The sequence below is a fragment of the Leptopilina heterotoma genome, unplaced genomic scaffold (assembly GCF_015476425.1).
Source record: "Leptopilina heterotoma isolate Lh14 unplaced genomic scaffold, ASM1547642v1 Lhet_212, whole genome shotgun sequence".
Lineage (NCBI taxonomy): Eukaryota > Metazoa > Arthropoda > Insecta > Hymenoptera > Figitidae > Leptopilina > Leptopilina heterotoma.
Window position 1 is genome coordinate 409,703 of NW_025110930.1, and position 14,973 is coordinate 424,675.

At 29.1% G+C, this 14,973-nt stretch overlaps 1 protein-coding gene across 1 annotated transcript; it reads left to right on the plus strand.

Moving 5' to 3' along the window:
- Window positions 1-1,344: 1,344 nt before the first annotated feature.
- LOC122501723 lies at window positions 1,345-14,758 on the plus strand. Its single transcript, XM_043611432.1, has 6 exons — window positions 1,345-1,926; window positions 2,869-3,088; window positions 12,282-12,538; window positions 12,690-12,753; window positions 12,974-13,222; window positions 13,306-14,758. The coding sequence occupies exons 2-6, from the start codon at window positions 2,885-2,887 to the stop codon at window positions 13,570-13,572; spliced, it is 1,041 nt and encodes a 346-aa protein (XP_043467367.1). The 5' UTR covers window positions 1,345-1,926; window positions 2,869-2,884; the 3' UTR covers window positions 13,573-14,758.
- Window positions 14,759-14,973: the final 215 nt, after the last annotated feature.

Consider the following 14,973-nt stretch of genomic DNA (forward strand, 5'->3'; position numbering starts at 1 on the left):
GTAATCACTTTAATATATTTCAATCAGTTTCTCCTTACAGGGCGATTGCTCACTCCTTTGAAAATCGCGGAAACCTTGTTGGCATATTGAGAGGTGCATGCGAACTGTATATAATATATTGTACAATCAAATTGAGGAATTTAAATAAATTTTTGTTACATTCTACACTACTCAAAAATACTGAAATATTTTAAAGATACTTTTCCGACTAATTTTCCTGCAGTATGAAAAATCAATCAAAACTTTCCATTAATAATACCTACTACTTTTTTCAAAAGGAAATAAAATCATCATTTTAAAAAAAATTAATTCAACTAAATTTCTATTTGAATATATTTAAATATAAAAAGCAAACAAAATTAGATAGTATATTGAAAAAATTAATCTTTTTATAAAAATTTGTAATTGTTCTTTTCCTGCTCTTATTTATTTCGTTTTCTTATCTGTGTTAAGAAGTGACATCCGCTCGCCCAAGAATGAAATGATCTGAACCTTTAGACCTTTCTTGTTTCTTAAGGAAGTTATCCGGCCTCAGTGGATCTCATCTCAGCCAGATCTCAGCTTGATGTAGTACCTATTATTAGTCCGCCAAATTTTATATTTCCAGAGTTTACTGTCATTATAAAATAACTCAAATCGAAATTTTTTTATTATTTCAAGATGAAATCTCACCGAGTTATTTTTTTATCAATAAGTTTATGCACGTGTACTTATTATAATAAGTAAAATTTCACTCATGCCGCCTTCAAGTTAGCAATTGACTCAAATTGACTCTTTCAATTCTATAACTCGATTTGTTTTAGTGCGCAAGTCCCTTGCGCAGCTGCTACCTAATTCAAGTATAGCAGTATAGGGAACTTTGAATGGTGTGCAGATCGTGTTGTTAGAAAACAAAATTAACAAATTAGTATTTATTGTAATTTTAATTTAATTATTTGTAATACTTCTCTTTTGAAAAGTAAACTTTTCTTCTGATAAAATCATACTGTATATGTATATATACTGAATCCATATTCTTTTGTTAAAGCACGTTTTGTTATTTTCTTTTAAATTAGTTAAGAATTTTAAAATATAATAAAAAATAATTATGAATGAAAATAGCTGTACATATTTTATTAACAATTTTCAGAAAAACAATGTTTTTGTTATCTGCATTTTATTTACATTTTTATGAAGTACAATATATATGATTATAATCTACTGGGTTTAAATGTTTTCCTTAACTTTTTATTTTACAGAGCTATAAAATTTAAACCAAAATTACAGCAGATATAAAGAAAATGGGGAAGATATTTTAAAAAAATATTTGCCTTGGCTATTTCCTTTTCTGCTCCTCGCTATAGTTTGGTATAGTGATTGTACAGTATAGTGTATTATATTCCAAGCTCCAAGTTGAACTTGTGATCGCTCCAGAGAGCAGTCGATAGTCGGCTTTGGTGTGCAGTTGAGGTTTGTGAATGTTTTGTGTATTTTGTCAAGTTTTTTTTTGACAAATGAATTCGCATAAGTGATTTGTGTCTATAATAAAAAAAAATCCAGTTTTCTGATAGGAAGAATTTTACAAATTCATTGTACGAGAAATTAAAAGCAATGAAATTGTTTACACGCACAAAAGTATTGTTTTTAATAATGCAAAAAAATGAATTTTGATTATAAGTTTTTTACTTTACACATGTTACGGATACGAGGCAAAGTAGTTTTGTGAATATATGGATTCCATGAGTGGAAAAATGGACCTTTAAGAAGAATCGATCGGATGTGGTGATTAGTGATTTTTAATAACAGTGTTGGTTCATCTTCTAAACAGCAGTACATTAAAGTTATAAAATCTGATATTATGTTGTTTCTTCGGAATAAAAATATGATTCTTGTGCTAATATAAGTAATAATCATAGAAGTGAAGCATTCATCTGGGTTCTTTGTAAGGTATGCAGCGCCTGTTTCGTTTTATTTACATTGAGTATAATACTAATACCTATGCACCAGTTGACGTTATAAAGCGTTCAGAAAAAAATCATTATCGCTTTCTTAAAAACTTTAATCACAATAAGCAAAATCCTATCAATATATTATAACTTTTCTGCAATATTGCTATAATATTTGTTTAGTTTAAAAACCAAATATTCTTTTTTTCAAATGAAAAAATTAAACCAAACAATTATTTGAATGAAATAAATATTTATTCTTAAGTTAAATAGATTTTATGTAAATTAACCTAAAACTTGGGCCTGTGATGACAGCAGAGTATTAAATTATTATTTAAGTATGATTGCAAAATACTCGAAATGAAACGCAAGAAATACATCCTACACCTTTTTATAATTAATTATACTAAAATTTTGTTTGCATACATAAAACAGGTTTCCAAAAAATAAATTTAAGGCTGCGTCTACAATAGAAAAAAATAATGTGTAGAAAAATGTGTAATTTGTAGTGTAATGTGTATTGTTTTTAGCACTGCCAACTGTCAGGGTCAATTACACTATACATTACACAATTTTCTACACATTATTTTTTCTGTTGTAGACGCAGCCTAAAGAGGTTAATTTGTTAGTAGTGTTTTACTAAGAAACAGAAAAAACTTTGTGTAATTTGTGTGAAATTAGTCAACGTTAATCGACAGAGCATGGCTCCACCTACGAGTATAGAATTTGCTGCGTGTTATTTTAACACAAAATGACAAAATTCGATGTTATTAAAATAACACGTGATGAATAGATCTGCTTTATTAAAAGTCGATAAAATTGTTTCACTAATTCATTTAGTGAATCCGAAATTAAGCTATATAGTGATGTTTCACTAATTAAAATCGGGAAAAGAAGTCCATAAAAGTGATTAACAATTAGTAAAATGAAAAAATGATTACAGGCGCCACTAAGAGAGAATGCTGAAACACGTATCAGTTTCACCTTGGCGAGGACGAGCAGACAGTGTTAGCCTTGCGTCTAGCGGGAGTTCAAGTAGTTGCGGAAGCGGAAGCCCAACCCCTGGACTAACTCCACCCCCTTCAAGAGCATCATCATGTGCATCCCTTGTGCCCCTCACAGCGCTGTCGAGCTTTTCCCCAGTCGACTCTGCACCACAACAGGTCAGTTTTAAATAAAATGAATATCTTTTGAATATATAATTTATTCATCGTAACAAATTACTGAACACTAGTTTTGTTAAAACTGAAATGAAACAAACATTATTTCTATTAACAAAATCATATACATATACCTATATAAAATTCACAACTGTAACTGTTTGGTAAAGAACTTAGTTGCTTCTAAAAATAAAAACTTGAGAGTTGTTTGTGTCATACTTTAAGGATGTATCATTGAAGTGGCGGTTTTTCCACTGAAGATCCTTGTAAAAATCGGAAAGACTTTGATATGCATACACTGAACAGTCAACAGGTGCATGAATCAACCAGTTTGCGGATTTCTGAGAATATTATCGCGATGATGATTATTATATAATGCAATAAGTCAAAGAACTCCAATATGAAACAGAGCTTCTTTTCATTAAAAAAGAAAATTATGTTTTACTTAAAATAAAGTCGGTTATAGGAATAAGAATGTCTTTATGTCTTGAAAGTATAAAAATTAAAATTAACCAATAATGAAGCAATTAAATTATTGGTTGGTAGCTTTTTTTCTTCTAAAAGAGATAAATTTATATAAACCTCTCTTTGTTATATAGAGGTGGAGTAGGGATCCAAAGGGGAAAATTTACACACATTCACACAACAAAGTTTCATGAATTTTTGTCACGCATCTTAAAATTAGCTTGTCTGTGAACTGAATCTGCAAGGCATTTTTTCTATAGAAATGTGTATTTAAAGCTGAGTTACTTGGTCAAAATGGGTCAACTTTAATTTTAATAATTAAAATTATGATAAACTGAATTTGACATTACAGCAGATTTATAGCGACTTTAACTCAAGCGGGCGAAATATTATTCAAATTTTTATAAAAAGTCAATATTTTTATTGATTAATTTATTTTTCTTTGTTGCCTGATGTATATACTGAAATTGGTTACGATTCGACCACACGAGGTCCTTTAGACTCCACCTACCCGTTCTGTGTATAGTGTTCATAAGGTATCATTATTCAAACCCCATAAAGAAACTCCATAATGGTATACAGGAAGAATGCTAAGAGTTACAAGCGTCATTGTTCTCTGAGCTCTTTCATCTTTAAACCAGATGTTGTTCAAGGAGAAATTTGCCAAAAGATGAAAAATTGAAAGAAAAAACAGCATTAATAAAAAGCAAATCCATATTTGGCTCATTTTCAATGTGAGTGTTTAAGAGTTCCAATAAATTCTGCAACACATCACTCAAACAAGTTTTTTTTAATAAACAATGTTTGGTTCAATTAACCAAGTTAATTTCATTTACAAGTTTTGATTTTTCTTTCTTTAATAATGTTTAAGCACAAATAGCTAGCGAAAGCATTTCACATTCACTATGTACAAAATTATAGATAGAATAAAGGAGTTATATTTATAAGATTTTTTATCTTATGCCAAATTTCTCAATTCGAGAATTATTGATGTTTTCGAAATTTTGTCTTCTCCGTTTCTTCATGTTGTTTTAAATAAGCAGGATTTGTTTAATTTTAAACCAAGAATTTATAAGTATTTTTAAGTCTATTTTATACTACACGGATAAAAATAGTCAGATAATAATCTATCTAACTCGTTGGACTCTTGAGCGTGATTCAATTAATTAGAAGGGGCAACTATTTCTTGGATAGTTGCATTGTCTATGCAATAGGTATGGTACCTTTTGCTTGGGTGTTTTAACCAATTTATTGGATCGCACTCCAGACTCCAACGAATTAGATATATTTTTCAATCCTTTTCCTTATCATACTTAATTGGTATCTATACTCAAGGAAATTAAGTAAAAATAAGCGAATCGTGCACGGACAATGAGGGTAAGAAAGAAAAACTCAAACATCTCTGTCACTCTCATTGTTCCCACTGCGTGGGGCTAAAGTTCCGGTGCTGCTTGGTTAAGTACTAATTTAAGTACGCTATGTAAATATGGTCGCAAACACATAAATCTCTGTATAGTCACGTCACCTTGAATTTATAAGTCTTGGTATATCTAAAATACATTTGTTTATATGACAGTTATTGTAAAAATTGTTCAAATTCTTTTTTGATAATAGTTAAACTTTATTGAATAGACATGAATGTTGTTGGATAAAATAAACTATCACAAGACAAGAAAACCGGAACTATGGGCCGTCGCGCCGGATGTTACGAATAAGGGAAAGAGGGACAGAGAGAGATAGGAATAGAACGAGACAGGTCCTGTGATCAGCAGCGGAACGAAAAATAAAATTCAGTGTCGAACTTTGTCACAGATATATTTTATCTACGAGTAAAATTCTTTATAATATTATATACGCATATAATATATATTGCAATCAGCTTATAATAAGCTCTCTATTTATTATTATTATTATTATATAATATTTGAAACTTCATGATGAAATTCCAGTTGTCTTTCTTGGATGGCCTCAATGTGCGACGACTCAGAAGATCAAGTTCCCACACATTCCTCTTATCCCTTGAACAAAAACTGTAGGTTATTTTCTCTCTCTTGTCTCGTTTAAATAGAGTAAACTTTTAAAATGTTTTATTTAGAAAATTAAAAATTTTGATGATAATTAGAAACAAATACATATAAATTCATATTATTACAGTCTCATCACGGATGGGAGGGTTTTGGATTTGTATCACTTTTTTATATGTAAAAGGTGAACTTTTTATGTATAGTCTCTCTTTGAATTAGTGTAAAGTCGTCCACTAATTTAAATTATAGTATGAAAATTTTTATAATCTGAATTAGTCAACGATTCTTCACTGATTATAATTCATAGAGTAAATAGTTATGATTAACTATATTTTTATGAGTCTCATTTTTATTACAGTTAATATTTATTAAATGAGATACATTATAAAATATAAAAATAGATATAAGAAATTAACATACCATGCACACATGTTTTACAAGGGGACAGAAGCAGAAATACACAAACATCCGACGAATTCTTCTCAAAGAGATCGAGTTTCTGGTTGCGAAAAAAGGACGTGAAACCGCACTATACAAAAGTCACATTGTGACCGTGAGAAATGCATTTTTCCTATACGATTAATATTTGAAAAAGGACAATTTGCCTCATTTTTAAATATCAGAACTTTTTTAATTTATTTATTGCTGAAACCCTAATTCTTTAGAAAATTGGACACGCAGAGTTAAACTCAGATTATTGATTTCAATATGTTCTTTTCCATTAACATAGTTTAGTCTTTATATGGCATTGAATTAGTAAAAATTCTACTAATTTAAATTTAGAGAGTACGACACCAGTATTTATACCTATGAATTTATAAACTAGTAGAAAAAGTAAAATAATATTGTTACAATACCTAAACTATTATCCTATTCATAAAAATATAAATAATTATTAAAATTGCTTTTGTTGAAATAAGTCTTTCAAAAAGTATTTTTCTCATTTCCTTTCATTATTTTTAACCTTTTTAACAGACCGAAACGGGAGGGTCGTTTTTCAAAAAGCTTAAAACTTGGAACAAAAAATTTCATTATTATGAAATCAAGATTTCATAAGTTTGTTTTATATCGATTTTCGTAGAAATGGTGCTTTTTTGATTAATTTAATCCATTTTTCGTAAAAAAAATAAATAGTAAATTATTTTAAGCAAATATTTTACATCATTCAAATAAAAAACGCATAAGTACTTCCAAAGTTTATAGTATATATATATAGAATAAGAAATTTTCTGGTTTTTTGTTCCGCATAGGTGTTAATCTTTTCGGAAAAACTGTTCTCCTGATGTTTTGGTCCTCAAAAAAATAGGGAATTTTAAATATTACTGCAATTTTGTTGTAAAATTACAAAAAAAAAAATGTTCCACTCTTCATTACGTATTTAATAAGCCCTCTAAAAATAAATTCTATTCCTTTTTTCTTTTTCCCAAAATAAATCATCAAAAATAGGTCTTTTTCTGCTTCTAGAGTGGTATTACCACTTGAAGGGGGTTCAAAATAACGACGCCCCCCGACTATAAAATGTTTATTCAAATCTCCGTGCAATAAAATGTTAACTCAGAAATTCGTGCTGTATAATTGTTTTTAAAAATTTCATGCAATATAATGTTAACTCAAGTTGCATTCAATAAAATGTCAATTCAACCACCAGTGCAATATAATGTTATTGAAAATACTAAAATTTTTATTTCTAGCCTTTAAATTATATGAGGTTAAAGAAAAACATAATTAGTGAATTTTTCTTGCGAAAGTGAAAAAGTTATGTTATAAATATTTTTTACTTATACTAAATTAATTAGGAAAATGAAAGAATAAAATTTATTTAATTCTAACTTTGAAAACTATTTTTATTAAAATTATAAATATTTAAAAATATTAAAATTACTTTAACAGTCCCTTTTTTGAATTTAGTTTTCCATTTTGTAGCAGTTTTTAACGCTGTACATATATAATAACTCTTTTTTTCAACCAATTGGTCTGCTGAAGAAAAACCAAACTGTTTGTCTAAAGAGTGGAAAACTATAAGTAAATTTAACTTTTTAATAAATGTTTTTCGTAAATAACATTTGATGGTTAATATTATTTTTTAAATTATAAAATTTAGCAACATCTATATTTTATTATAATATACCTACATCTAAATAATCTTCAAATTTTGAAATATACTTTTGAACAATTGCAATTGCTGCAAATAATAATTACATGAAATGAATGACTATCAAGTGTGTATTATACATGTATATATGTATAATATACATGTACATTAAACGATGAAGTCATTCGCATGTCTGAACACCACGTTGATGTGGGTTCTTGATTTCGTAATTATGGAAGCGAAAGTTAATGAAAAGTGGGTTTGAAATTTTTAATCCTTGGTGTATATGAAAATAGTAGCGCAGATTCTTATCTAAAGTAAGTTTTTTTATTCATGGGTATTTTCTTATGTTATAGGAAAAAATAGTATATACTTTCTAAAGAGATTATACTTTTTGTTGTTTTTTTAAATCAACATATCATTTGCAGCGTCGCTGCTATTTTAATTTCTCTTATCACTGTAAATTCCTGCAAAAATAATTTTTATAAACTTCGCAAAACTTAAATATTATGTCTATATGTTTATCATTAACTTATTATTAATTGCCAGCATTTATCCTTTAATTTTTGCGAAATATTAATATACCAATAATTGAACAAAAAAGTGTATAGTAGGCCTAATCAAATATTTTGGTATTGACACCAGTTTTCTTATTGCGACTTGAATTAGCAAAATCTCAGTTTGAAATTTTGAGTTTTTCCACTATAAAATCAGTTTCTTAATATCTTGAACTAAATCCATATTTGAACAAGTGTAAATTGTTTTTCTTTAACAAAATTGCAATTTAAAAAAGCATTTTTTTACAATGTACAATAATTAAACAATGACGTCGCTTTCATTTGACCTAGTCTCTTGACTTCACTTGACTTAGTGTCAATAAGGTATTTTATTCTGATCTAAAAGTCTATAATAATAATGAATTCAAAACATTATGTTTGTTTTTGCCAAATAAAAGGATAGAATACATGTATTAGATTTGATTATTGTAGATTTGCTATTTTGTACGAACATATTTCGCATAATAAGTTACCTTAAAGACTAAAGGAAATAGAGTAATGTAAATTACTTGTTTTAAATCTGCTGTTAAGTTTGGTTTTCATTGTCATACTGATTGTAGATACTTTGAGAAACTTGAAATTTTGAGAATTTCTTCAAATTGTCCAGTAGTTTGCCGACCGCTTAATAATCACATTTTCTAATGACGACTCACGACGTCAGCAACTATGAGGCTAAGCTCATTGAATCTTAAAACGTAAATCGTAAACTCTTTGACATTATTTTAAGCTTTTAAATTTAATACAAAATAAAGTAAAGAAATGGATATATGGTGGCCATATGAAATTGACACCCTTTACATATTTCTCAATGTATGGATATCCCAACCACATTCTCAAAAACCATATCAAAAAAGTATACATATTCAACTTCAGACCTGCTTCTACTGCGGTTGTGCTATATTTGTGCAGAGGAACTTATTTAAAACAATCATCAGCATTGCAGAGGAAGGTCCAATTAACTTCTATATACACGACTTCAACTGGACAGCAGTCGTGTGCCTTTTAACTTCTTGTTTAACTTTTTGATTACAAAACGTCATGCGTCAGTAGAAATTTTTAAAATTCAATTAGAAATTCTAAATTGGAATTAGCAAAATTTTAAACAGATAGGTTCAGTTTGGTTTCATTTTGGTTGTGGCAACTAAATATTTTTGTTATACTAACAAAAACATTCAAAGAAATAATTTAGCTGCTCTAATTAAATATATATCTTAGTTCATGCAAGAGGAGAATCTTGTTATGTAAAAATAAAGATTATACTTTTTTTGGGGGTGTCGGGTGTAAAATAATATTCACTAACTTATTCAACAAAAATTGTTTTATACACATGTCTTTTTGTATTCAAATTTTAAGATTTAAGTATATTTGTCACTCGCTTGTTCTACATGATAAAAAATATCGAGTTGCAGAGGAAAAGAATTTTCTTGCAGCTGTTATTTTCTCTAAAGAGGCACGCGCTGTCGACAGGAAGAAGGAGATCAATTGACAAGCATATGAATTTGACAATCTGGTGGTTCATAACGTACAATGGCGCAGCAGTCACTCAGAGAAATGTTTCTTAGTTTTCTAGTTATATTGTTAATTACAAATTACAACAATTTAAAGTTTACAATTTATTTCATTTTTACAACAGTATATTCTCAGTCCATGAGATTATTTCAAAACATCCTCACCAATTGACTTGAAACTTTTGGAAATATTATATCTATTGATATAAACTTTTAGAAAATCAACTTACAAATTCTTAAAAAATACAATTCTTTAAAAATTTGTTTAAATGATATTTACTTTTTATGTAAAATTAAAAATAAGCTAATAAACTCATTGTGAGGTAATAATGTAAGCAAACTGCTGAATCTAACACTGCGGATTTTTTTCAAAAATTTCGGATGAAATTTATTTTATTTTACGGGCACAAGTAAATACGTAAAATATTTTATTACTACGGCACTGATGATCGCTCTACATTCATCCGGCTTGAATCAAATCATATTATGAATCGGCTTTTATATGAAATTCGGCATTAACTGAAGCGGCTTGAATGGAGTAAAGGAGATATTTGAGCAATAAAACGTAGTTGATATGTGTGACTAAAAACGTCAACTCCCTTTTCTGTTATATTAAAACGCCAATTTTTCTTTCATCGTTATTTGAAAAAACAAGAGAAAAATATAACTGGTGGTTCCAAGTGGATCTTTTTGTAACCCAAAGTTACGTTGCCTTGAGTGCTACGTCTATTGGAGTCACTCATAAGTCACAATAAGTTATGAAAGAATAATTTTTCTCTCCGCGTAGGCAAACAATACATTATGAAAGCCTGGGATGTTTCTTCAGATACCAAATTGTTTTTTCTAATAGAAAATAATTCGCACGCTCAATAGAAACTCTAGACAAATAAAGAATATATTAAAACCCTTTGTTTTGCAACTGACACACGATCTACTTTTAATGAGGACTTTCACACCAAAAAACCTGGGATCTAATTGTGCGGTATACGCTAAAAATGAACGTCCTCGGTTCGTTTTAAACCATATCTAGCAGCAAAATAAACAAAGTGAATTCATTTTTGAGAATATGCAAATATCATACTATTTGCATTAAAAATTTCTCTCAGGGCATATGATAAAAATTTAGAGAAACCTTAATTTTGCTAAAATTATAAATTTTCACTTACGTAGAAGAATACGCTTCTTTATTAGCTCCTCTGCCGATTGTTTTTGCTTCATTTGCATAATTGCATGATATTCAAACAGAATACTTTGCATTTTGTCAGAAAACGTGGTATAGATTGTTTAAGAAATTTTGTTTCCTTCAATTACCCTTATTTTTTATACTTGAGAAAACTCGAGGAAAATTTCTCAGAATCAATAATTGAATTAGTTTCTTTGCCTTCTAAATCTGAGTCAGTGAAATTTGACAAAGAATCAGTGACTCTATTTACACGATTTCAATCATTTCAATGACTGAGAATCAGTAAAATTTCAGTAAAATTTCACTGATCGTTTCGCTTCATTTTCCTCTACTTAAGAGCGTTCACCTCGCTCAGTGAGGTTGTAGATGTATATTTAGTGGCGGGGCTGATATAAGTTTGCATAATTGTTTGAATGTCCACATGTGATTTGTAATTTTCGCTCAAGTTTCGTGATAAATATTTCCTCATATGACAATTACACAAGCTTGTATCAGTTTCGCCACTTACAATATTTCCTACCTTGCTGACAAGGTGCTGTCAAGTTTCATCAAATGAGAAGAGATTTAAGTTTGTAAACAAATATTTTCGAATAAGTTTTTATCGAAACAATAAGACCCATGTCTTATCAATCACAAAAATGATTATTTCATTAAAATCTCCCTAACAGCATCTGGATATCCTCAAGATATTCTACGGATGTCCCAGGGACGTTCTGAAATATCTTGAGGATATCCTTTTATTTCATTAAAGATTCATTTTTAATTATTTTGACTAAAGGTAAATAAAATTGAATTTTTAATCAAGAAAAAACAATCCTAAATATAACTTATAATCTTCTACCGCGTAACGTCCCTTTCGTCGGAAAGCGTCACATATAGAGCATATGTATACATATATAGTCTGTAAAAAGTATGAGTTATCAACTTTCAATTCTATTCTGCCACAATCAGCAAGGAGATAAGATTTGTGATATATGTTTAAAAATCGTTTTGTGACGAGTCAACGAATCGTATCTTGGCATTGATTTTATACATACGTATACTTTTCACTGTGTAGACATAAGAAAATTAATATATGATTTCAAGAGTTGATTTCCAGTTTGGTACTATATTATATATATCCTCTTATACTGGAAGAGAGAATAAATATTAAATTTTGTAAAATTATTTTACAAATGCCTTGAAATAAGATTTTCTTTTTGCTGTAGCTATTCAGCTTATTTAAATGAAAAATATGTTAAACAAACTTTTCCATATAATCTAAAATTTAGGCTTGTACAGCATAATAAAGTATTTGACTCATCAAACTTAATTTTTTCCTGAAAATGCTATTAAACACAATCTATAAGTCGTTTTCTTATTTCCAGACTACCATAAAGGTCTATGCAAAGTGTCTTCGCTCTGACATTGAATACAAGACGCTAAGTATTACATACGAAACGACATGTCGAGAGGTCGTCCAAAGTCTTTTAAACAAGTATCGAATGCGGCATAGAGATCCACGATTATTTTGCCTGACGATGGAAGTTACAGTCAGAAAAGCCAACGTACGTACTGCCTTATCTCTCGATGAGAATGCCAGACCAGCCTTTTTGCAGTCCTGTCACCCGCGCGGAGATTCAAGGTAGATAATTATAAACATTCATTTATTCCAGAATGAAAAATTTGCTTTCAATATTAATAATTAATAAATAATAATAAAATTTAAAAGCAGAAAATGAACCTGTTTTTTTTTTTTTTTTTACATTTTTTATATTGAATTACAATTATTTCAGATTTTCGTTACAAACGCGAAGAGGTGGTCTTGTGAAAATATATGACAGTGCTTTAATGTCTGGAGTGAGTACATAATATTATACAATACGTATTAATAGCAATAAAATTATAAGTAAATGACAAACAATGGGGAGGAGTTGGTGGTCATTAAACTTTTTATATAAATATTTTTCAGACCACTTGATTAGATAGTGATAAAAGAATAACTGTAAAATAAAAAAGGATAAAAATGAAATTGCTATATATATATATATATTCATGTAAATGTGTAAATGTGTTCCAGTCAAAATACAAAAGTCTGTTGATCTCTGAGCAAACAACAGTTGATGAGCTTATACAAATGCTCCTTAACTGCTACAATTCAACGGAAAGAGTTGAGCAATTTTCGTTGTACGAAGTAAGCGAAGGAGAAGAATACCAAAGAAAATTACATCCTGACGATTCTCCACTTCGGGTCACTCAAAGGTGGACCTGCGCTGATCGGCATTTACGAATTCGACGAAATCCAGACTATGACCCTCACAGGAGAAAGGTTTGTTTTGTCACTGCACTAAATTCGAATTCATTGATAGTTATTTATTTTTGTTATCACTCTAACTCTAATTTTTTTTATAGAGTATGTGGGCTTCGGATTCCATGATGTCAAGATTACATATCCACGATGTACATTTATGCAATCATACGAGCAATTATAGAAACGACAGTAATCGCCATCTGCTTAATCACTACAACTACAACAACAGCTTTAAATCTGGTCAAAATCATCATACATCAAGTTTAATGCATCTTCATGTGCAACAATTACCAAAAAGTATGCCATCGACACCTTTGTCATCAAAACACGTGCCTTATGCGGAATATGAAAATTATCTCTTCATTTGAACTTTGTACTTGTTTCAAAATATACAAATTTCAAATGACATTAAGAAGTAGGGTAAGAGTCAGAAAAAACAATTTTCGGAAATCTTGGAAAGATCTCTTATTTATACTGACCTTATACCCTATTTGCCTGAATTTAATTGCAATGTCTTCTCAAGGGAGATCCGTTTTAAACGACTGCCAGTTTATAGACTTTTTCTTTCAAAAGTGTTGTGTTAAAATTTTGTTGCAGCAGTAAACCAAAAAATACGTATTTCTTAGCATAATAAATTATCATTTTAATACAAATTAATGAATAAAACTGAAATTTTATACCAAATGTTTGTGATACAACTGAAATAACTTTCTTCCAATTCTGGATGTTAAATAAAAGCATTCCAACTTTCTATTGTTTTTCCGTAATGATAACTGGTATTTTTCTAATTTTGTGATTAGTATTCCAATTCTGTCAAATCACAAAATCAAGCACATTTGGAACAAGTATACAAACTGCACGGAGAGAAAAGTCCAACTACTTTATTAGGATATTTCTTCATGAGACTGTTTTAAGCACCCCCATGCTAATTTAATAGACTAAATGCTTAAAAGATGTGGCTTTATACTTTTCTTGTAAGAGCTATAAAAGCTAGGAGCTAGGTTTTTCTCTCCATCTGTCAGATGGACATTTTCGAGAGGACGCACTGATGTATTCGAAAATTAATGAGGCACAGAAACTAAAATTAATGCCAAATAATCATATACCAATGGTTGCCATATCTAATATGGCATTATGTTATACTTTGCGTTCTTCAAAAAAATATCGAGATGATAAATATTTATAGCACATGGCCTCGTGTTCAATATTGAAGTACATTTTGAATGTAACGTCAGTAAACTTTTCGTTTTCCATGGGTAGGAGAATTTCAAACTTAACGACAAACGTGAACATTAATAACAGAAAACTTTCGGCATGTTATTCGTGTTTACTTGAAGGAAATATGTTAGCAATATAAAAATTTTACCAAAGGTAGGAGAAATTGTATGTTTATATGTATGTGTTGTTTGTGTCTGTGTATGCGTGCGTGTTTATTATAAATGTAAAATGAAATCAATTTAAAAAATTGTAACATTTTTAAAACTACTATAATTTGAATGATGCTGTTTCTTTTAATAAATCACTTATTGCTATTAATGTATCGGCAAAATTGCTTTCTCATTTAAAATACATCTGTAAAATAGTCATTATTGCAAAGCAATCAAGTACAACTTAAATATTTGTATAAGTATCTTGTAATTATACATAACAATATGTAGTATGCTATTGGTCAACGTATCTTCTTACACTTTTAAAAATTTTGTTACAAGTTTACTTCATTTTATTTTGCTGACTTTGAAGAATGAAAGTGTATTTTATAATAAAGCAAA

Bases quoted from the DNA above. Each gene is read 5' to 3' on its own strand.
- LOC122501723 (XM_043611432.1), top strand. From the start codon at position 2,885: ATGCTGAAACACGTATCAGTTTCACCTTGGCGAGGACGAGCAGACAGT. The intron at 3,089-12,281 runs GTCAGTTTTAAA...TCTTATTTCCAG, and splicing joins TCGACTCTGCACCACAACAG to ACTACCATAAAGGTCTATGC. The intron at 12,754-12,973 runs GTGAGTACATAA...AATGTGTTCCAG, and splicing joins ACAGTGCTTTAATGTCTGGA to TCAAAATACAAAAGTCTGTT.